Here is a 22,613-nt window from a genome sequence, read left to right as displayed (position 1 = left end):
CCTCACAAGACTAACTTGAAGGTGGGTACCTGTAGCAAGCCAATCAAATGTTAAAAGAACCCTTTGCTGTCATTTAGTACATTTACTATCCAGAATAACATTCAGTTTATATCGTATAGCTATATAGTCTTGGGCAAGTTAGTTCACCTCCCTGTGCCTCATTTTTCCACATCCAAAAATGGGGATAATTATACTTTTTTTTATAAAGCACTTTGTGAACTATGGATGAACGTTTTAGAAGAGATGATGATTATTTATTATTTATTACAAGCGCAAACTGTTAAAATACATTATTAAGGATGCAAAGTCAAGCTGTCAGAAGTTAGGAAATGCCAGAGTTAAGGTTGCCCATGCAACCATAACTGAGCCCTCTTGTGTGCATGCATTGTGTGCTATGATACAGTCTTTAATTGCATGATCACATACTATTTTTCCTGCCTTACTCAATATACTGGATGGATGATGCTTGCTTAATGAGCAGCTAGTCAATATTCTGATTGTTCAATGTGTGACTCTAGGTCTTAGTTATTGTGCACTATTCAAACCCTGCTCAGAACACAGAATTATTAATTTCCTTATGGGCTTTACTATGGGGCTCAGCCCTAGAGTATCTGAATACTTCCCCAACGCTAATGAATTTATTTTCACAACATTCCTGAGACAGACACACACAGCATGAAAAACTGCAGCCTGAAGGGTTAAAGTTTGACAAAGTTATTAGCAACTGAAAACAGAGCCATATAAAGGGAATTTTCAGGCAACCTTAATGATCGGTGGGGCCACCAGCCCTGCCTGTTGTTATATTGCATTCATTATATAACACAGCTTCCAAGGACATCCATGAGACTCGTCTGTCACGCCAAAGACACAAACCAATTTCTGTGCACGGTGCTGATTTTTACAGTTTTTATTACAGCCATTGGCTAGTTCTAGATTGATTCCTGTAGTGCAAACATGAGACGTGTGGACAGTATTCTTTTAATGTGAGAGATCCAAAGGCTCACAGTTGGGCTTGCATTTCTACTGCTGCTTTTCTCTTCATGGTGACTGTGTTCTTGACTGTTCTGCAAGCAGTTATAAAACTCCATTCCCCTCTTGTCTAATTACGCATACGTAGTACATTTTAAAATTTTCTGTGGAGACAGTTGTGTCTACACTACAACTCCTATAGAAGTGAACCAATGTACCATTCACCTTCATAAAAGTTTTGTCCTATAAAACTATTTTTCCTGCCTTTGTCAGTGTACTGTACTATTTTTATATTGGTATTTGTTGAGCATGCTCAAAAAAGTAATGACCGTGCTTACTGTTTTTGTTCAGCAACTAATTATCCAAGTGACAGAATTCAATTGTCTGGAGATTGATAATGGCAGGGAGAGCCTTTCACTTCTACTTGCTGGTTCAAATCCTACACAGACTTTTGGTAACTGACAATCATAACTATCATTTGGCTTTTGGTTGGCCCACGTAAAATGAGTTAGGTGGTCTTAATCCAGCTCATACAGGTTAAGTGTCCACAACACAACTGCCACCCCCCCAACAATCAATGTTAGGTGCTGATTGGCAACTTTGGCAGTCCCTTGAGAGAGGTCAAGTACTAAATGGTCATGGAGACTGAATTATCCTTCTACTCCTAGGGATGGCCCCTCCACATCAGCTGGTGTCATCTCAGTAAAGCTATGGCAAGAAACTGTTCCTGCTGCTCTCTGTGCTCACAGTTCTGTGGTTAGTCAGAGCTTGGGGCTCCAGAGCTGTCACTCTGACACCTTTCACTGACTTGGTGGATGCTGCTGAATAATTTCTTACCCTAAAGAGCATCCATATCACTTTCCTCCTTAGGCTCCCGCTCCCCTTCCTCACTTTAACAAGACAAAACACTCATCTATGCTTTAGGGCACTTTCTGCACTGATGGAGGGAGGAACAAGATGGGTCTCTTGTTTCTAATTTCTGTGATCAAATGTAGGAACAATAAATGACACATATGACTAAGAAACAGTATTCTCACTACTTTTATGGCTTCAAATTGAAAATTAACCACATGTGACATTCTCTTCCAATGCACTTGGAGATTAGACATAATGTCACAATGCAGATGTAAAATGTCAGTTTGTAATGACTTCCGACACTGTGAGTTGGTGCAGAAATGCGAAGAAGAAAAAGTGGCTGAAATGACTTGTTGAGGATCACTTGGAAATGTCATTTCACATCACACTCTATTGCTGTGTTTCACACAGTTACAAATGACACTTCAAAAGAAAACGGCCGTTTGTTTTTAATGATATATGGAACTAGAGTATAAAGGCTGAAGAAAACTCACTGCTGTGTGATACTGTGTGCTGTTCATTTTCTCTCCCTCAGAGGATTGTTAGCTTTAAATGTTCTTGTGGATTTATAACGAAAAAGTTAAAAGCTAATAAAATAGCAATCAAATGTTTAAAAGGAATACTGGCAAGTAAATTAGACTCCAAATACAATCTATTAAAATAGCTATGATCATATGGAGGAAAGGCTATGGATTCTGAATATATTCCAAAAAATGTCTGTAAAAATAATAGGTTCTTGTATGGACCTGCACAACAAGCTTTCTGCTTCTTCCTTTGACTTTGTGCAGCAGTTAATTCACAAACATCAGTTTCTAAGCTATGCACATTCCTACTGACCCAGTCACGATGCTATTGCACAAACAAGGAGGTGGATCAAATGGAGCTCCATCAAATGATTCTGCAGCATTATAAACAAAAGTGAGGAAGGAGTGAGCAAAAGAGCAATGTTTGCCAAACAGGTGCAATTGCCAGGCAAGATAATTTTATTTCGAGGAGCTTCCATAATACTTCCATACTGCCAAAATACTCCTATAGAAGAAGCTAGAAGTGAGGACGAAGTACACAACTTCTGTTATTCCCTCAGTAGAGTTGTGTGTGTTTACATGATGCCCTCCAAAAATTACTTGCTAACTATTGTTAAATAGAAAAGGCATTAACTGTAGCCATCTATCTTTGAGTTAATGAAACAAAATAATCATTTCCTCTTTCAGGCCCCAATGATTTGCCCCTGAAAATAAAGCATCTCTTTCATAAAGACCTTACTAGCCTTTGGGTGTTTATAGACTGAAGACATTTTACTCGTTAAACTGTGTTTCTGTGCATAAGTTTACTCTCGTTCAGCTTTAGACTTACAGATTTGAAAGCTACTGGCATAAATTAACTCAGTAAACTGTTTAACCAAACTGGTAAAGGAATCGTGTGAAACTTCTATTGTGTTGTGTTGCAGGATCACCTGAAGCAGTGCTTTGCCAGACAACCCCCAGAGGCCAAGGACACCGACACACTTGTGCAAGAGGCTGACAGTCAATATGGTACCTGGAGTGAGCAGCGCCACAGTGGGGACAGGTAGGACTGAGGAAGGTTGACTGTGTTCTCCCCAGTGATTTGGATGGGTCTTGCATGTTGTATTTTCCCTTTTGATATGTTTTCTCTAGCTTACAATGCAGTAGACTGTTTGAGGATATGCCTCAAGTAGCCATACCTGTGCTAGCTCTGATTGAGATGGCACATTAAAAATAGAAGTATAACCACTGCAGGAAAGACTAACCAGCTGAGTGCCTACCTGTGGTCTCACATTGGATAATACTTGGTGGCTGGTCCATCCTGCTGCTCTTGCCACTGCAGATATGCTTCTGCTTTTAGAAGTGATTGAGCTAGCATGGGGATGGCTACTTGAGCTGGAAATTACACCTTGTAGCTCCGGTGTAGACATGTCCTGAGATATTTTGAGACATCCAATTACTTCTTTTTCCTTAAAATGTGAACAGTCACTGTAAAAATAGCATTATGAAGTTCCATGTTTGTGTCTGAATGACACACATCTATCAAATGTGCTTGGTTTATAAGTGGAAAAACCTCTTTTAAAAAACTATCACAGCAAGCTGCAGCTGGGGTCAGAAATTTGAGCTGTTCCTTCTGACTCATGCATGATCACCAGTTATATAATTCATGAATAGTAAAAATCCCGCAACTGGAACTAAATTAACAATTCTGTTCATGTATGAGCCAGAATAGGATTTAGTGTACACTCTTTGGTGACTACAGAAGAAAAAAGCAGTAAAAATATGGCCTCATTTGGTAGAGAAAGCAGTTATGATTGAATTCATGTAGGGAGCGGTTCCGTTGAGCTATATAGTGCCATTTTTATGTACTTGCTTTTCAGACCAAAACCAGACTTCAGTGCTGCAAATTAGACATATATGGAGCTATACCTATCTCATAGAACTGGAAGGGACCCTGAAAGGTCATTGAGTCCATCCCCCTGCCTTCACTAGCAGGACCAAGTACTGATTTTTGCCCTAGATCCCTCAGTGGCCCCCTGAAGGATTGAACTCACAACCCTGGGTTTAGCCGGCCAATGCTCAAACCACTGAGCTATTCCCCTCTCCTCTCCTCCCATTAGATGAGTGATGACCTAGTTGTGTGGTGCTTGTGCTTCTGTCACTGTTCTTGGGGAGGTTGCACATACCGTGAAATATATCCATAGATTTCATTGTTTTTAAGGCCAGAAGGGGAACCATTATATCATATAGTCTGACCTCCTATATGTCACAGGCCATTAAACTTTGCCCAGATATGCCTATACTGAGCTCAGTTACACACACACATTTCAGTCCTCAGGAGACGACACTGTTGTGTGCCACATGCAGAGAACAGAAAAGATTGAGGTGCCGCCAATGCCCATGGGCCCTGCAGTGGCAGGGAATTGGTTAATGAAATATGTCCAGGTATTCCTAGCAGGTGGTCCATGCCCCTACTGCAGAGAGAGGTGTAACACCTCCAGTTTGACCAGCAGGCAAATTCCTTCCCACTTGCAAAGATGACACACAAACTGGGGGAGTGAAAAACACTGAAGGGGACAGATCACTGCTTTAGAGCAAACTGGATCACTTGGTAAACTGGGCACAAGCAAACAATATTGGTTTTAATATGGCTAAATGTAAATGTATATATCTAGGAACAAAGAATGTCGGCCATACTTGCATGATGGGGGACTCTACCCTAGGACACAGTGATACTTAAAAAGATCAGGACTAATCAGCTGAAATGAGCTCCCAGTGTGACTCTGGTCAAAAGAGCAGACGCAATCTGGGATGTATAAACCAGGGAATCTCGAGTAGTAGAGAAGTTATTTTACTTCTATATTTGGCTCTGGTGTGACTGCTGCTGGAAGACTGTGTCCAGTTCTGGCATCCACAATTCAAGATGGACGTTGAAAATTGAACAGGGTCCAGAGAAGAGCCACAAGAACGATTAAAGGATTAGAAAACCTGTTTTACAGTGATAGATTCAGAGAGCTCAATCTATTTAGCTTAACAAAGAGATGGTTAAGAAGTGACTTGATCACAGTATATAAGTGTCTATAAGGGGAACAAATGTTTAATAATAGGCTCTTCAATCTACCAGAGAAAGATATAACACAATCCAATGGTTGGAAGTTGCAGTTACACAAATTCAGACTGGAAATAAGGCGCAGATTTATAACAGTGAGAGTAATTAACCATTGGAGCAATTTACTAAGAATTGTGGTGGATTCTCCATCACTGACAATTTTAAAATGAAGATTGGATTTTTTTTTAAATATCTGCTCTCAGAAGTATTTTGGGGGAGATCTCTGGCCTGTGTTATATAGGAGGTCAGACTAGATTATCACAATGGTCCCTTCTGGCCTTGGAATCTATGAAACTGAAATTTGGTGATTAGTTTGACCTTGAGCATGGGAGCAAGAATCTAAGAAAGAGGATTCTGTATATCACCTCAGAGCACTGGACTACCCCATCTGGTGTCCCATCTCCATATGTGACCAATCTCTGATGCTTCAGAGGAAGACAAAGAAACAACCAAACCCTAAAATACATCTGGCTAATTCTGCATTGGGAGGATAGCTGGGGGAAATGTTTCCCGACCTGGCAGGCAATGGGCTAAAGACCTGACGCATGAGATTTGATTCTTTGTCTTAAGGCAGAGCTGCAAGTGGTGTGAGCGTATTGAGGGCAATGTGTGCACTCTGGTTCCCCCTGGCCCATGAAAGAAGGGAATGAACAGGGGGATTCTCAGGTTCCAAGGCCAGAAGGAACCACCACGACCACTCAGTCTGAGCCCACACATACACAGGCTGTAGAAAATCTCCCAGAGGCTGGATTAAAACATAGCTTTTTAGAAAGACATCTAATTTCACTTTACAGACTCCCAGTGATAGTCTCCACCACCTCCCCTGGTCATCTGGACTGATGTTTAATTACCCTCAGTGTTAGGAAATTGCATCTTATTTTGAGGTTGAATTTAACTTCCAGTCATTGTACCTTGTTATGCCTTGTCAGCAAGATTGAAAAGCCCTGCCACTACCAGATATCTTATCCATTAAGTACTTATACACAGCAGTTGTTACCTCGTCAATAAACGGTATGAATTGAGCTCACATAAGGATTGCTTTCCAGTCCCTGGATTATGTCTGTAGTCCTCCTTTTAACTCTCCAGCATTTCCACGTCCTCCTTGAACTGGACACAGTAGTGTTCTTACTGACGTTGTGTACAGAGGCAAGATCACTTTGCTACATGTGTTTGATATTGTCCCTTTGATCACCCGAGGTTCACATTAACCCTTGTGCCATGGTATTGCACTGTGCTGTGCTGTGGCAGTTATCTGTGATGACCCTAAGTCCTTCTCTGAGGCACAGCTTTCCAAAATAGTCTCTCATCCTTTAGGGATAACCTGCATTCTTGGTTTCCAGATGTATTATCTTGCAATTGGCTTTAGCAAAACACATTTATGTAGATAATGACCATTTAACATAGGGTGACCAGACGTGCCGTTTTTAAAGGGACATTCTCATATTTAAGCCCTCCTGCAGGTGTCCCGACTTTTTCTTAAAAACAGGCAAATTGTCCTGTATTTTCTGTCTCTGCCCCCCATCAGTACTGGCGGGTCCTGCTGCTGGCTGCATCCCTGCTCGCCAGCCACTTGCCCACCAGCAGTGAGTGGGGGCTCCAGTGGCCGACGATGGGGGTGGGTGTGCAAGGCTGGTGGCGGGGCAAAGCTGCAGCACGCAGGGCTGGCCACTCGCCCCGCTGGTCCATCATCACAGCCCATGCTGTGTGCTGGCTGGGGTTTGCTGAAGCCCCTGCAGTCAGGTTCCCTGGGCCTGGTGTGCAATGCATCCTAAGGGCTTAACCCCTTCCTGCCCGTGCTGCAGCCGGGCACAGGAGGCGGCTGGATTATGTCAGTGGCCTGCAGCGGCCTGAAGGTGTTAGCTGCCTTTTGACACTGTGCGGGCAGGAAGGGACAAGATGCTTCCAGCCACAGGGGAGTGTGTGTGTTGGGGGGCAAGAGATGAGCTCTGCAAAGACACAGGATAAGTAATTACTCCCCTCGTCCCCCGTCCACCCCCGTGGCTGGAAGCAGCTCCCATCCCTTCCCTCGTACAGAGTGCCAAAAGGCTGCTGTTGGCCACATTCTGGTGTGAACCCTGGCAGAAATCTGGGGAGGGGGACATGTGACCCTGTGTATCCCCCCATGTTGCCTTGGGAAGACGCAGTGCCAGGTACCAGGAGAGGCGGGTTCATCCCAGGGGCCCAGCCAGGCATGGAGGGCGGAGAGTGCCGGGCAGGGAGAGCTGGGTTGGGCGGTCACCCCACCGTGTGAGAGAAGTGTACAGGAGTGTGTGTGTCTCACCTCTCCCTGTGTGAACCCTACAGCCTTAAAAGTAAATAAGGAGAATCCAACTACACAGTATTTCTTTTTAAAAGTGGATCAGTTAACTTGATGTTAATTTGAATGTTTGTACTGCATAGTTCTGATTCAGTGCTGTTGAACTCGCTTGAATACAAGTAATTTTACCAGGTGTCCCATATTCAGCATAGGGAAATATGGTCACCCTAATTTAACAAGACGATTCAAATTACTCTAACACAAGGCACTTACATAGAAGCTGTTTTACTTGCCTTCTTTGATATAAATTCTGGTATCTATCCATCCCGATTAACGATATCTAAATAAACATTCTGGAGAATAAGAAGATGATAGCTTATAACAGGCCTTTAAATCCCAAACACTCTACAGTGGTAAATGCAGTGTGTCCATTAATTGATGCTTTCAAGCGCTCTGTTCCACTCAAAGTAGTGGTGTTATGCTGTATTAAGGTTTACCCAACCTTGTCTTATCTTGAATTTAAGTATCATAGTATGGTTATAACTGAGGTGCCCAGCAGCAAGGTGGGTGAGTTATCAAAGTCAACTTTTCATTTTTAATACCATTTAAAGCCAGGGACCCCTGGAGTGAAAATTGTAAGCTTGCTCAGTCACCTATTTGTGTTTAGGTATTGTCTTGGTCTCAGATCAGTCTGTTGCAATATCTTAAATGCTAAACACAATGTAGAAATGACAGCTTTAACTCTGAGTCTTACTGCAGTTCTAACGTTACTTGTGTTCACTATATGTTTTGCATCTGGGAGATGGTGCAATATAAATATTTTATGCTTGCTAAGGCTGGGTAGTTTTATGGTTAAGAAGGCCTGACGGGCTGACAAAATGATATGCCAACATCTAAATCTCTTCAGTAAGTTAAACTTCAATTAAGTATTTTGCAGCTGTCTTCTCTGTGAAATCAGTTTCCAACAACAAAGGCATCTTCCTTTCAAATTCAAAAGCAAGACCAGTTGAACATTTATTTCAAAGCTGGATTATGGCTGTGGTTGACCCATGATAGAAAAGGAGGCCACCTTAAAAATGGTAATTTATTTAGGCATTGAATTGTCAAGCCTTGAATGCTGGGGTGTTTTTCCTCTGCAGCAAATGTTGAGATCACCCGTAAAGGAGAGCAGGAAATGCCTTGATGGCACTTGGCTGCCTTCCCTGCTCTCCTGTAGGGTGATTCCATCATTCATTGCAGGGGGAACGCTGATGCCCGAACTCAGGACTCAGCAGGTAAATGGAGGAATTGATTTTTCAAATACTGGATTTGCTTAGAAGATATAAAGCTACCTCTTTATTCTGTTCATGATTTAGATCTTCTTCGTATGCAGTGGAGCTAGAGGGAGGTATGTGGCGGGGAGGGAATGGTGGAAACTTTTGCTGTTTATCTGTTAATAGAAACGTTCAGTACTCTGGAGTCTGAAAGTTAAAAATACTCTAACCATGCAGCTGTAATAAAGAAACGAGGTTTCCTAGTCTTGTGGTGGCAGTCTGCTTCACACTTAATAAAAAAGCCTGTGTATCTTAAATATAACCGTCTCTGCTCTTAAAGGGAAAGTGTTTCATCTTTAAACCGTTACCTTGCCTCATTGTTCACTGGTTTCTCCCCAACCACTCTCAACTAGCTGATTTGGGCCTTGGCCTGCTTACAGCCAACTTTGCATGTTTAATTCCACATTGTTTGTGCTCCTGAGCGAGACCTGCTCTCTTGGGGCTTGTTCTGTCAATTTTTCTTGGTTGTGTTTTATTTTGAATGTACTTTGCACACTCTTCCAAACGTTCAGGCTGTGTGTATATAAAACCAAACTTTACACCTTACTTTGTTTTGCAAAAACATATTGTGCATCATGTGAGCCACGAGCTAACTTGGTGGTTCTCTGTTTGGGATTGAATGGCTTTATTTAAGTTCTTGGCCAGATCCCTGCCATGCTATGCCTCTTTTAGACAGCTCCTTTGGCAGGTAGGGAGAGACTGTCCCAGCGGAATTGTGTAGTGCAGGGGCTGACAGTGGTGCTGGGAGCAGGGAGATTGGCCCGAGGGCTCGGCACTCCAGCAATCTTGCGCTGTGCTGGAAAGTAGCCTTTTGATGGCTGTGGGCAAGGTGGCGTAAGCTAAAGCAACCTCCAAAGCTGCTCCAGTGTACACTGGGGACTGGCCTCCAGAGCAGCCCAGGTATGGGAAACGCAAAGAGCAAAGGCCGTCTGTGTGCATCCCCCACCCTGATGCCTCCTGTGCTGCATCTCCTTGGGTGCTTCACTACCCAGTGCTCCTGCAAGGAGTGTAAAAAGTTATTCCTGAGGAAAAAGGAGATGCTTAAAACATAGCCATTGTGAGACTGAAGGGTGGAGAATTATGGAGTGCTTGTTAAAGGACATCAGATTTGATTGGGTTGTTATGTAAATGTTGTATTTGTTTACAGAACAGGATGATGAATGGAGCTAGAAGGCTTACCCTGTTTCCTCCTCAGAGTTAGAAGGCCTCTGTATCTGAGGGGTGGGTTTTTTTAAATGTGGGATGGCTGTGTGACTCCTAACCTAGCCTTAGGGTGTTGTGGGAAATGTAGTTCAGTAACTTGCTAGATGTTTTGTTGCAGGCTTGTTTATTTTTATGGTTGGATAAGCTTTTAAGACGAGGGTTTAAGAACAGGTTTTGTACAAAAGTATGGTGATGAGTTACCTGAGTAGTTGCATTGTATATCAATTGTTTATCTGTAGAGAGCAGTTATAGTTATTTGGGGTTCGGGATTATGGCCAGGGCAGGGGCTGTATTCCATGGCACAATGAGATCAGATTCTGCTGCAAGAAACCCTAAATGCAGGGTTCACTTACTCTCGCCCAGGGACATGACATATCCTTCATTCCCAGGCCTGACCTCAAATATATACTGACTCCTATGAGAGACAGTTTAAAATACTCATTCACATTGGAACAATGATTATGTTTGAGAATGGGGTTTTCAGTATGTTCTCCAGGCAGTCTGGCTCCCTGGGCCATGGCTACCACAATGTTGTCTAGGTGGTCCAGCTTGGAAACTCTTGGGCAGCCAGTTTCAACATTTCATCTCCCCAGCTCTCTGGACCTCAACTGCAGTGCTCATTCTCCAGGCAGACCAGCCTGACAGCTTACACTTCTGGCTCTCCCCACGTCCTGTCTGCAAACTGAGCTCCGGCTGCCTGGCCTAAAGGAACAGTGCAGGAAGCATGCACTGTAATCTAGTGACCTCCTCCTAATGGGGAAAGTTGGAGAGCAAGAGGCTGCTGCTTCAGGTTGGTCTTGGCAAGGCAGACAGAAAATAAAATGTTGGGTGCCTGGCTGCAGCAAAATGATGAATTCTGTGTCTGTCAGTAATGCTGACATTTTTGGTATCCCAGGGAAAAGGTGGTTTTTGTGGCTGCTGAATAACAACATAAGAGCGGCCATACTGGGTCAGACCAATGGTCTGTCTAGCCCAGTATCTTGTCTTCCAACAGTGACCAATGCCAGGTGCTTCAGAGGGAATGAACAGAACAGGTAATCATCAAGTGACCCATCTCCTGTCACCTATTCCCAGCTTCTGGCAAACAGAGGCTAGGGATACTGCAGAGCATGGTTTTGCATCCCTACCCATGGAGTCCATGGGTATGTTTACACAGCAATATAACATGTGCAGCTTGCCCATGTCAGCTGACTAAGGCTTGTGGAGCTTGGGTTGCAGGGTTATGAAAATTACAGTGTAGATGTTCTGGCTCGGACTGAAGCCTCGGCTTTGGGACTCTGAACGGGGGGAAGGTCCCATAGCCCAGGCTCCACCCTAAACCTGAACATCTAACCTGCAATTTTATAGCCAGGCTCTCCGCCCCGCCCTGAGCCCAAGTCAGCGGACGTAGGCCAGCTGCGAGTGTTTCATTGCAGTCTAGACATACCCCATGGGGCCCTGATTCAGATGAACAAGACAGCTCTGTAAGAGCTATTGTTTTAGTCCTTTTCAGGAATGTCTCAGCAATATTCCTGAATTGATTTATGCTCTGTTGCTACTTTTCAAGGTTAGCTCCCCAAATTTAAAGACTAGGAACATAATTTTTATTAATGACAGTGAAGATTCTGAAGCACCATTCTGAGGCAAGAGGAGAATTCCAAGGCAAAATCAGTAGTTGTGAAATCACAGATGCTCGGGGCCCTGTTTACGGGGGCCCTTCCCTGAGAGAGGAACTGGAGATCTTCTCCCAGTGGAGCTAGGCACTGCTGGAGCTAGCCTAAGAGCCAGCCTCATTTGTAATGCAGGTTAGCAGATAGTTCATTAAAATGGGTAGTGATGGTTCAATTATTCAGATTTTCTCTTCTTAAATAAAGAGAATTTTTTGTATAAACCTTCTCAAGTTCTTCAGTGAGCTATCCCAATCTCTCTTTGCAGTAATTATTTAAAAATGATAGTCTTCAGAGAGGCAAATTCAGTCTCTTTGATCAAAGAGAGACATATTAGTTACATAATGGAATTGTAATATTCTGATTTTATACCAGGTGACATTTTGACATTTTAGCCATTTCCTTGGACTACTGGAAAGTTTTAGAAAAGAACGTCAATGTAATCCAATATCAGTAAGCTATAATGGCATGAATTTACCTTTTATATCCTGTAACTGAAATCTTTAAGTGGAAATGATTTTGCACCATATGTGGCTATTTATTTGCAGTGTGTAGATGCAGAGAGTTGACTCTGACTCTTTAATATATTACAAAGGTATTCAAGTTAAAACAGGATGTCCCCTGTATTTCACTTCCGGACTCTGGTATTACACAATCTCCTGCACTGAGTAAAGCAGCATATTCTCTACAGCAACTTAGAGAATTGCTAGGACTGTTTACATGAACAATGAAAATAAAATATTGAATTTCATTGCTTACATTTGTATGGTACCCGTTGTGCTTAGGTTTGGGTGCACTTTGTATGAAAATGTTGGGTTTACTTTTTAGAGGAACAGACAGTCTTTTTGAAAGGCATATACAGTATTGAGCACGGATATGGTATTTTAATAATTGTGTGATATACAGAATATGCAAGCATATAGATTTTTAGCCCAAAGAAGTTGCAATCTATTCTAAATGATACTGTAGATTTTAATTTCTAATTTGGCTCCTTCACTTAATGTGGTGTTGAGGAGGAAAAAAAATCTACTCTGCATAATATATTCTCGTGCTCCAGTTATCTTTGTCATTTTCTTATTGATGAGTTGTGTCACAATATTTAGAATGTAATGATGTTGTAATTGTGCAGGAACTCCAAAAGGGAATCTATTCAAAAGTTTGTGATGAGGAAGCCACTAACTAGTTTAATCAAGTGAGAGCAACTGTATTTTCTAATACTGTTGAAGCAAAACATTTTCACTTTTCAAGGCTGCCCATGCCTACATCACTTTCAGTCCAAGGGTGTGGTATGGGATAACTTTTCCAGAGACTTACAAATCAGAAAAGATTTTTAAATGTGTAGCTTAAATTCCACCAAAGGTGCTATGTCCCAAAATTCTCTTAGCACATTTCTGCATTCTTCTACACTCTGAATGAATGTAGAAGGCTTAAAGTTGCAGAGACCAACCATCTTTCCTAGACAAGGTTCCCTCTGGAGCTCATTAGCACCACTTCTTAATTGGCTGGGAGCAGGGCCACTGTTGAGGGAAGCAAGAGACCTTTCTTCTACTTATCTGCTAGAAACTCTGCCTGTGCAGTGCCACCAGTCCCTGCCAACCTGGAAATTAACATGATTGCTGTTGCTTGATAAAAACTATTTTTTCCAACAGTACATTCTTGAATGTTTTCCTTTCAAGATTGTTATCAATGTCAATCACACTAAGTACTGAGTGCTGCTCTTCAGAAATGTGCACACACATATATTTAACACACACACGCACACAGTTTAAGATTTTTGTTTCTTAAAATAGCTTAGCTAGAAACTTCTCAAAAGCAGGTACTTAATCATAAAGGACTCTTAGCAGAAATGAGTCTGAGCCATGGGTGCTTCTCATTTAAAAAATAAAAATAAAACCACCCCATTAGCTTTGCCACGCCATGAAACTGCTTTATTCCCACTTTTCTCCTCCCCCATCAAATGCTGCACCAACCCTGTGTCCCACAAGGGTTATGCAAGATAACTGACCAATATAAATCTGTCTGGATGTAGAGTGATTCCTTTGATAGCTACCTTTGGGGTTGGAGTGGGGGGTAGTTTTCCAGGACTGAATGACTGCTGCTAAGGATCACCTACAGGTCTTCAAAACCTTGGTATTTGTTTTATTAAAGTGTGTCTTTTAAAAAAGATCTGCCTTTAAAGACCTTCCTATTCCAATTCTAGGTTCCGATGCCATCTGCTGCTCAACATGAGTAACTTCGTATCATTTGTTTTAAAAAATAATTGCTTGTTGGGGTGGGGCAGGGTGAGTGACTCACTGAAATGCCCCCAGAATAAAGTGGGGAGGTTTTTCTTTATTAGAATGATTGGAGAGGCAAAATACTCCTAATGTTGAACTGGAGTGAAAACCATTTGAAAACCCAGCGAAAGCAAAGTAAATTGAAACTCTGTAACTAGCATGGTATTCCACAGCATGTGATGGTAGCACATTGCTACAGTGAATCATAGGACTGGAAGGGACCTCAAGAGGTCGTCTAGTCCAGTCTCCTGCACTCATGGCAGGACTAAGTATTATCTAGACGGGGGAGGGAAAACTATGGCCCGCGGGCTGGATCCGGACCATCAGGGAAAACTACGGCCCGCGGGATTGCCAGCCCCGTGGCACAGTGGGGCTAGGGTGGGCTGCCTGCCTGCCCTGGCCCCACGCTGCTCCCGGAAGCGGCCGGCACCACGTCCCTGCAGCCCCTTGGGGAAGGGGGAGCAGAGGGCTCCGTGCATTGCCCTTGTCTGCAGGCATCACCCCCCGCAGCTCCCATTGGCTGGGAATGGGGAGCTACAGCTAATGGGAGCTTCGAGTGTGGAACCCACAGGTGAGGGCAGCGCGTGGCGGAGCTGACTGCACCACCCTACCCCCAGGAGCCACTGCCGGACATGCTGGCCACTTCCAGGAGTGGCGTGGGGCCAGGGCAGGCAGGGAGCCTGTCTTAGCCCTGCTGCACTGCTGCCCGGGAGCCACCTTAGGTAAGTGGCGCCGAGCCGGAGCCCGCACCCTGAACCCCTCCTGCACCTCACCCCGCACCCCCCTTCCCTGAGCCCCCTGCTGCACCCCTCCTGCACCCCAACTGCCTTCCCTGAGCCCCCTGCTGCACCTCGCACTCTTCCTGCACCCCAACCCCTTGCCCTGTGCCCCTTCCTGCACCCCGCACACCCTCCCACAGCCTGCACTCCCTCCCGCACTTCAACCCCCTGCCCCAGCCCTACTTTCATGGCCCTGCATACAATTTCCCCACCCAGATGTGGCCCTCTGGCCAAAAAGTTTGCCCACCCTTGATCTAGACCATCCCTGACAGGTGTTTGTTTAACCTGCTCTTAAAAATCTCCAATGATGGAGATTCCACAACCTCCCTAAGCAATTCATTCCAGTGTTTACCCACCCCGACGGTTAGGAAGTTTTTCCTAATGTCCAACCTAAACCTCCCTTGCTACAATTTAAGCCCATTGCTTCTTGTCCTATCCTCAGAGGTTAAGGAGAACAATTTTTCTCCCTCCACCTTGTTACAATCTTTTTTGTACTTGAAAACTGTTATCAAGTCCCTGCTCAGTCTTCTCTTCTCCAGACTAAACACATCTAATTCTTTCAAGCGTCCCTCATAGGTCATGTTCTTTAGACCTTTAATCATTTTGTTGCACTTCTCTGGACTTTCTCCAATTTGTCTGCATCTTTCCTGAAATGTGGCACCCTGAACTGGACACAGTACTCCAGTTGAGGCCTAATCAGCGCGGAGTAGAGCGGAAGAATGACTTACAACACTCCTGCTAATACATCCCAGAATGATGTTCGCTTTTTTTTTTTTGCAACAATGTTACACTGTTGACTCATATTTTTAGCTTGTGGTCCACTATGACACTTTCCGCAGTACTCCTGGCTGTCTTTGGCCCTTCCTCTCTGATGCTGACCTCACATTAGTGATCCACACCTTTTTAATCTTGAGGCGAGTCGTTTGTGTGCTGTACTTAGGGGATACTCTTTAAAAGAACCCAGAATCTTTAGCTAGCGCAGAATATGTCAGTACAGATCCCGAGTGGGGTGAACTGTGATGAGTATATATAACACTGGCATGCTGTGCCCTGCCCTGCTTATCTGCTACTCCCAAGCGTAGTTCAAGTTGTTGCTTATGACTGCTAAATTCCACAATAGTTTAGGATTTATTTAACCTAGTGATCCCCTCTGTCCCACCTCGGCAACTATGGTTCATCAGGCCAGTGTTGGTTTCATTTTCTTGAGTGATTTAAACTCTTGATGGTTGCCTATCGAGGGATCAACCCTTCAGTATTTCTCTGAGGGCTTGGCTACACTTACAAATTTGCAGCGCTGCAGCAGGGTGTGAAAACACACCCTCTCCAGCGCTGCAAATTGCGGCGCTGCAAAGCGCCAGTGTGGTCAAAGCCCCAGCGCTGGGAGCGCGGCTCCCAGCGCTGTACGTTATTCCCCACAGGGAGGTGGAGTATGGACAGCGCTGGGAGAGCTTTCTCAAAAGCTCTCCCAGTGCTGGTGCTTTGACTACACTTAGCGCTTCAAAGCGCTGCCACGGCAGCGCTTTGAAGTGCTAAGTGTAGCCACAGCCTGACTAGATCGAACCTTAAATAACAAATATAATCGCAGATAGGAAAGACAAAATATAAATCCTAATGCTGTTTAAACTTAATGCCCCACAATCACAGGATAGCATCTTCCCACCTGCCCTGACAGCGAAGAGTCATGGAAGTGCTGACCTTTGGTCAGGACAGTGACGTAAGCAGCTCAGAATCAGAACGTTTAATTTCACTGTGTTGCTGACAATATTTCACTTTCCTTTGAGTTAGAAGTAGCTGAAATTACTCACAGCCCAACTCTTCACTGCCCCTTCAAAGAGCTTTCTAAGTACCGAGCAAACACTATATGTACTTCCAGGGGTTTGCCCGAGACTATGAAATGAATTCCCACCAGAGCTAAGGATCATCACAAATCTCACCACCATCCACTCTGAGTGCAAGGCACATTTCTTTCACCTTGCCTTGTCTAACATATATGGACTGTGTGTGGGTGGGGGCGGGGTGGGATGAATGTAAAAATTCCCAAACAAAACACTCCCCTGCACACGCTTGTCACCTTGGGGAGAAGATGAGAGAACAAACACGTGACATGTTAGGCACATCATTTAATGCACTTCTGGAAAGCACTCAGATACTACCATTATGAGCACAGTATAAGAACCTCTCTAGAACAGACTAGGGCTTACTTCTCTATGTTCATCCATATACAGATACTTCATACTCAAACGAATAAGGAAAATAATGCTTTTTTCAGCTTCATGGGCCCGAGGCCTGTAGACAGGGCATAATCCCTCTGACTTGTTTTCTTTTCAAATGTGCTGCAGTTCCAACTCATCTGGTCTGTCCCTTTTGTGCATCTAATGTGGACCCTGGTTCTGGATTTGCCAGACAGTTTGCTTAATTGTGCAGAACCTAACAACAGATACTTGTTTGGACATTTGCTGTAAACAAAATTATGCCTTGAGTTGAAATTTTACATTTATCTGTATGTATTCTATTTGTGTAATTCTGATACTTGGAGCAGAAGTTCTCAAACTGTGGTCTGTGGACCACCAGTGGTACGTGAGCTCCATTCAGGTTGTCCACGGATAGTTCCCTCTAAGGTGGGCGCCTGGGCGATTGCACATGAGAAAATGAAGGGCCACCCACCTAATTAGTGGAGCTGCGCAGGCATGGCTTCACTAATTAGGTGCCAGGATTCTGGAGAAGACGCACATGTAAGGTGAGGTGGTGGCCTTGGGGGGAATAGGGGTAGGTAGGAGGGGGCAGTGGGGTGAGAAGAGGGGATGGGGGTGAATTTGGGACGTGCAGGGCTGCAGCATCCAGAGAAAGAGGCAACTTTCCCCAGCTCCAGGGCTGCGGCTGCCGGGGAGAGGCTGCCCTCCTTCCTAGCCTCAGCTCTGTGGCTGCTATGGCAGGGGAGAGACCCACCTCCTTCCCAGCTCAGGGGCTGCCGTGGAGGGGAAGAGAGGGCACATCCATCACATTAGAAAGGTAAAACTACTGATATGAAAATATGAGTTGTGTGCTTCTATTTGTAGAACAAAAAAAGTTAATTGTTATAAAGTTTTTTTTATATATATATATATATGTGTAGCGCTTTTATCCAAAGTGTTTGACAGTAGTAAAATGGTACAAACAACATTTGGAAAGATGATTAAGTGGTCTGCCGAGACCCTCAGCAATTTTCAAGTGGTCCACGGGAAAAAAAAGTTTGAGAACCACTGACTTAGTGGATATGTCTACACAGCAAAAAAAAAAAAAAAAAAAAAAAGTGTGTGTGTTCTTAGCTCGGATTAGCCTACCTGCATTAGCTGGCTCAGGTTAAAATAGCAGAGAAGACATGGCAACTTGCTTTGTAACTCTGATTAGCAGCTCAAGTATAACAGGGCAGCCTGGGATTGAACCCAAGTTAAAAGCAAAGTTGCTGTGTCTTTACTGCTATTTTAAGTTCACACACATTTTTGTGCATAGACCAGTGATTCTCAACCTTTCTAGACTAGAGTACCCCTTTCAGGAGTCAGATCGTTGTTGCATACCCAAGTTAAAATCAGACATACAAATATAAAAGTGTCATAGCACCCTATCACTGAAAAATTGCTTATTTTCTTAGTTTGTACTGACTTCACTAGTGCTTTTTATGTAGGCTGTTGTGAAACTAAGCAAACATCTAGATGAGTTGATGTACCCCCTGGAAGACCTCTGAATACCCCCAGGGATACATGTACCGCTGGTGCAGGTGAATCCTAAGTGAAGCCATTTGTGATGAAAAAGTTATTACAATAAAAATGATTCACCCCTCTCTGCTGGCCTGAAGTGTCTCCAAATGATACATTTCTTACCTCTAGACGTGGTTTCAGCTTTCACTCTGAATGATTAAGGGCCACATCCTGTCTGTCATCTATGGCGGTGCAAAGACCTGGCCTTGTGGGACTGGTGCTGCTCCTTTGCAGAAAGTATGGCTGGATTTGGAAGTCCACAACCACTGTATACTGTGAAGCTTTGCAAAGTTTTATTACAATGCAGCACTCTAGGGAGTTGTGGGGCTGGGTTGGGACCAGGGCCAATGGAGCTGTGGTTTATGGATCCATCTGCCATTCTCCTCCATCACCATGGGGACTGGTACAAATTTGTGGCTGCAGTTCTGGCCACAATAGTTGCTCTGGGGCTTATGGAAGAGGACTCCTCACTTCACCCTCAATCTATTATCCCTATGACTCAAACCGCACACTAGTTCTAAGACTATATAGTCTGTCCCTCTCATAGATGGCTGCATACATGTTCCTGTACATGCAGTACATCGTGATACATTCTAAGTATGCAGGGTATGAAATATACTTGCAGGTATGTTCGCTCATGCATCCTTCTGCCTCAGAGTTCATTCTCTTGTGTTGCAGCTTTGTGCCCGAGTCTCCTTCCTCAGAAAGCAATGTTGTTTCAACAAGGAAGCAGCCACCAAATAGCCGGCTGTCTTCTCTCTCTTCTCAAACGGAACCTGCCTCCATGATCGATCAGCATGATTCCTCAAAAGACCAAAGGAGCACAAGTTTGGACCGTTCCAGCACTGATATGGATTCAACTGATGGTATTGTGGGACCCCTTCCAGCAGATACCTACTCTGAGGAGAAAACCATTGACTTCTCCTTCATTGATGTAAGTCTCCATAAAGGGAAAGAGTTGTTCATTTTAAGTATGTTACCTATACTGTTAGCAAAATGCTATGCCATGTCTTCTCCCAATTTTATGTTCAACCTTGTGCTATGCTTCTTTATCCATTAAGGCTTCTTCAGTGACTTCTTGTGTGAAAAATTCAAGATAAATTGCAGTGAAAGTTCTTGTGGCTGCCCTTCCTATTAAGTCTGTGTGAATTCTATTAAAAGAGACCAAAGGGACAATGGTTTGCACTTCAGTTGGTCATTTTTCAGTCTGCTCCTAGGAGATGTGCTGTGAAAAAGAGTTTAATGACTCTAGGAAATGGAAGTCATACATTTCTGAGACAACATAGTTAAGTGATACAAATTGCTAGTGCTCCACCATGCTGTGAGAAATGCAGATTAAGCTACAGATATTGGATTTTAATACTACTTTTCTAATTGACAATGAGACCATCTTTCTGCAGTCTTTTTAAAATCATGTTCCTAAAATGATTTTAGTTTAAAGAGAATCTTTTGAAAAATTGAGAATCCTGAATTGCACAGGAATGTTAGTAATACAGTGCCTAGTCATGCAGACAGTACTCCGCTTCAGTGCTACACAAGAGCATTCCTACAGATAATATGGATTTCTCCTTTCAGGTACAGTCTCTGTGAATTAAGAATTTATGATGAATAAGAGTTACTCGTCTTTTCTTATATGTTAGCTAGGGGTAGATACTGTAGAAAGCTACCTATGAATTGTTACGTTATCTCTACACACACACACACACACACTCTCTCTCTGTTTTGTAGTAGAATTTAAAGCTTTGGGGAAGGTGGAACATAGAGTGTTCTCAGAAGCCGCTACAATGCATCTATTTACGTATTACTGTAGCTGACCTGAATAGCAGTAGTGTAGCTGAACAACAGACTGCACTGTAAAATGTCTGAAGGAGGCTAACGCTTTCTCTTCCCGTAACTAAGGATAGTCCAGATCCTGGGCAGTGCAGCACCGTGGTTTCACACCTTACTGCCAGTGGATTCTGGGTGTAGGGTACCTTGTAGTGGCCTCTGCTATAGGACCATAGATCCCATCCTCCCAGCAGCTACAAGTGCCATTTCAAAACAGTGATGACTTCAAGCAGAACTGTCAAAGTCCAGAAGGCCCCTTTGCTGTTTGGGTGAATGGTTAGTTTCTGAACTGAGAACTTTTAAGATATTTGTTTTAAAATAGAAGCTTTCAGGGGAGAATGGAGGGCCCAGGGCCTCTGGAAAAGACTCGGTTATAATCAGGAATGAATCATATCACTAAATACAACTGCTCTACTGTAATCCATTCAGTTTTCCTTTGTGCATAGAGATGGCATTGTTTTAAATAACTGATCATCTCCTTTTTGCCAAAAGCCATGATACTTAACTTTCATTCTTTTTGTTGCTGGCAAACAGCTTGACAATCAGAGCTGGGAAAATATAGCAGACTATCAGAGGGAGAGAGAGTTGCATAATCACTTTATGGTTTTGCAAGTCCCTGCCTTCTGATTGGCTGATGGCCATTGTTACCTAGTAAGAGCACACAGATTATTATAGGTTGGTTATTGAAAAATAACTCTGTAGTGATGCAGCTCAAACATCCAGAACTAAGCAGAGTTCAGGGAACTGTCCAAATGGGAAACCACTGTAGTTCCATATCAGTTATTGTATAGCAGCTTAGCACTCTGAGTAAATTCGATTTAATTGGAGTTTAAAATAATGGTGATAATAATTAAAACAAAACTAGTCTTAATTAAGCTGAAATATGGTTATGCTTAAAAATAAGACCTGCAGTAGTTATGGAATGAACCACCCTATTTTCAGGCTAATTGAAATTCCCACATTTGAGGGTAACATTTTTCTTTTTAAAAGCAAACTTCTATACTGGATTCCAGTGCCCTGAAAACCCGTGTGCAGCTCAGCAAAAGGATTCGCCACCGGGCACCTAGCTCCCATTCGCTCAGGAGAAGCAGACGGATAGAGTCTGAAAACAAACTCTCTGTGATGCAGGAGACTGACAGCACTTGGATGTTTAAAGACTCCACAGGTATCTCTCTCAGTCCTGTGAAATAATTAGTCATGGTGCTGCGAGGTTGGAGATATATTTTGTCCTCTGTAGAATCTTTTCTCTTCTTTGAGTTAATGTCCCTGTGGGTACTCCACTATAGTTGTGTGTGTGCCTGCGCATCTTCAGTCAGAGATTTTTGTCAGCAGTGTGTGCATATTCATGCTTGTGCCCTACGCATCTTTGTGCTCCAGCCTGAGGCTATACAGGGAGAGGTGGACTCCAGTTCCTTCTCAACCTGTGGCTAGAGATGTCCACTAGCTTAGCATACCGACCTTGTTTTTTTCCTTCTTGTTCCTATTATTTTATTAATGTTATTCACTCATTTTAGTTTGTTTTATATTTTCTTTCCCCAGCACAAGTTCTGTGGTTTAGCGGGTCCCCCCTTTTGTTCATGGTCAGGGCCTCTTGCCTTTGGCCCCTGTTCATTTGCCGCCTTTCTTCCTTGGGCGTGCCCAAAACCCTGGGCTTCAGACTCTGACAGACCTGACACAGGTCCTTTCCTCTCAATGATGGGCATTCCAGCTGACTCAGAGAGTCTCACATCCCGTCAAAGTGCAAGTCTGCTTTAGCTTCAAGAGCAGGTCCAGGAACTTGAGAGAGGCTGAAGTTGCTCCTTATCAAGCATTCGCTTTGAGACTCGCCACCACTTCAGAGTCCAAATCTTCCCCTGCACCTTTCCACCCCTCACCCATACACTGGGGTCAGCCTCTCAGGCCACTCCAGTGATTTTTTCAGCTCCAGTGAGCAGAGATGAAGCGGCACCTTCAAAGACTTCAAAATCTACTGAAAAGAAAATACCTTGATCCCCAGATGGGAGAAATTGGCCTAGAGACCAGGAAATAAGGAGAGCTGGCCTCACAAGATGGGTAATGCCGAGGCTTATAGTTCCTGGGGTATCAAGAGGTTGGTACCTCCAAAAAAGGCTTCTAGCACACTGTGTACCAAGAAGTCTCTCG

General features: G+C 43.7%; 1 protein-coding gene across 3 annotated transcripts in view; it reads left to right on the top strand.

The window, feature by feature from the left end:
• KIAA1671 (KIAA1671 ortholog) overlaps positions 1-22,613 on the top strand; it is a 123,343-nt gene that overhangs the window by 86,673 nt on the left and 14,057 nt on the right. For all 3 annotated transcript variants that reach the window (XM_044989852.1, XM_044989850.1, XM_044989851.1), the window contains 3 exons: positions 3,272-3,390; positions 19,323-19,578; positions 21,462-21,636. In XM_044989852.1, coding sequence (XP_044845787.1) covers positions 3,272-3,390; positions 19,323-19,578; positions 21,462-21,636 — 550 coding nt within the window. The remainder of the gene's footprint in view (positions 1-3,271; positions 3,391-19,322; positions 19,579-21,461; positions 21,637-22,613) is intronic.

The sequence above is a fragment of the Mauremys mutica genome, chromosome 16 (assembly GCF_020497125.1).
Source record: "Mauremys mutica isolate MM-2020 ecotype Southern chromosome 16, ASM2049712v1, whole genome shotgun sequence".
NCBI classification, from domain to species: Eukaryota; Metazoa; Chordata; order Testudines; family Geoemydidae; genus Mauremys; species Mauremys mutica.
Note: the sequence above shows the minus strand (reverse complement) of the source record. Positions and strands in the feature narration are given on the sequence as shown.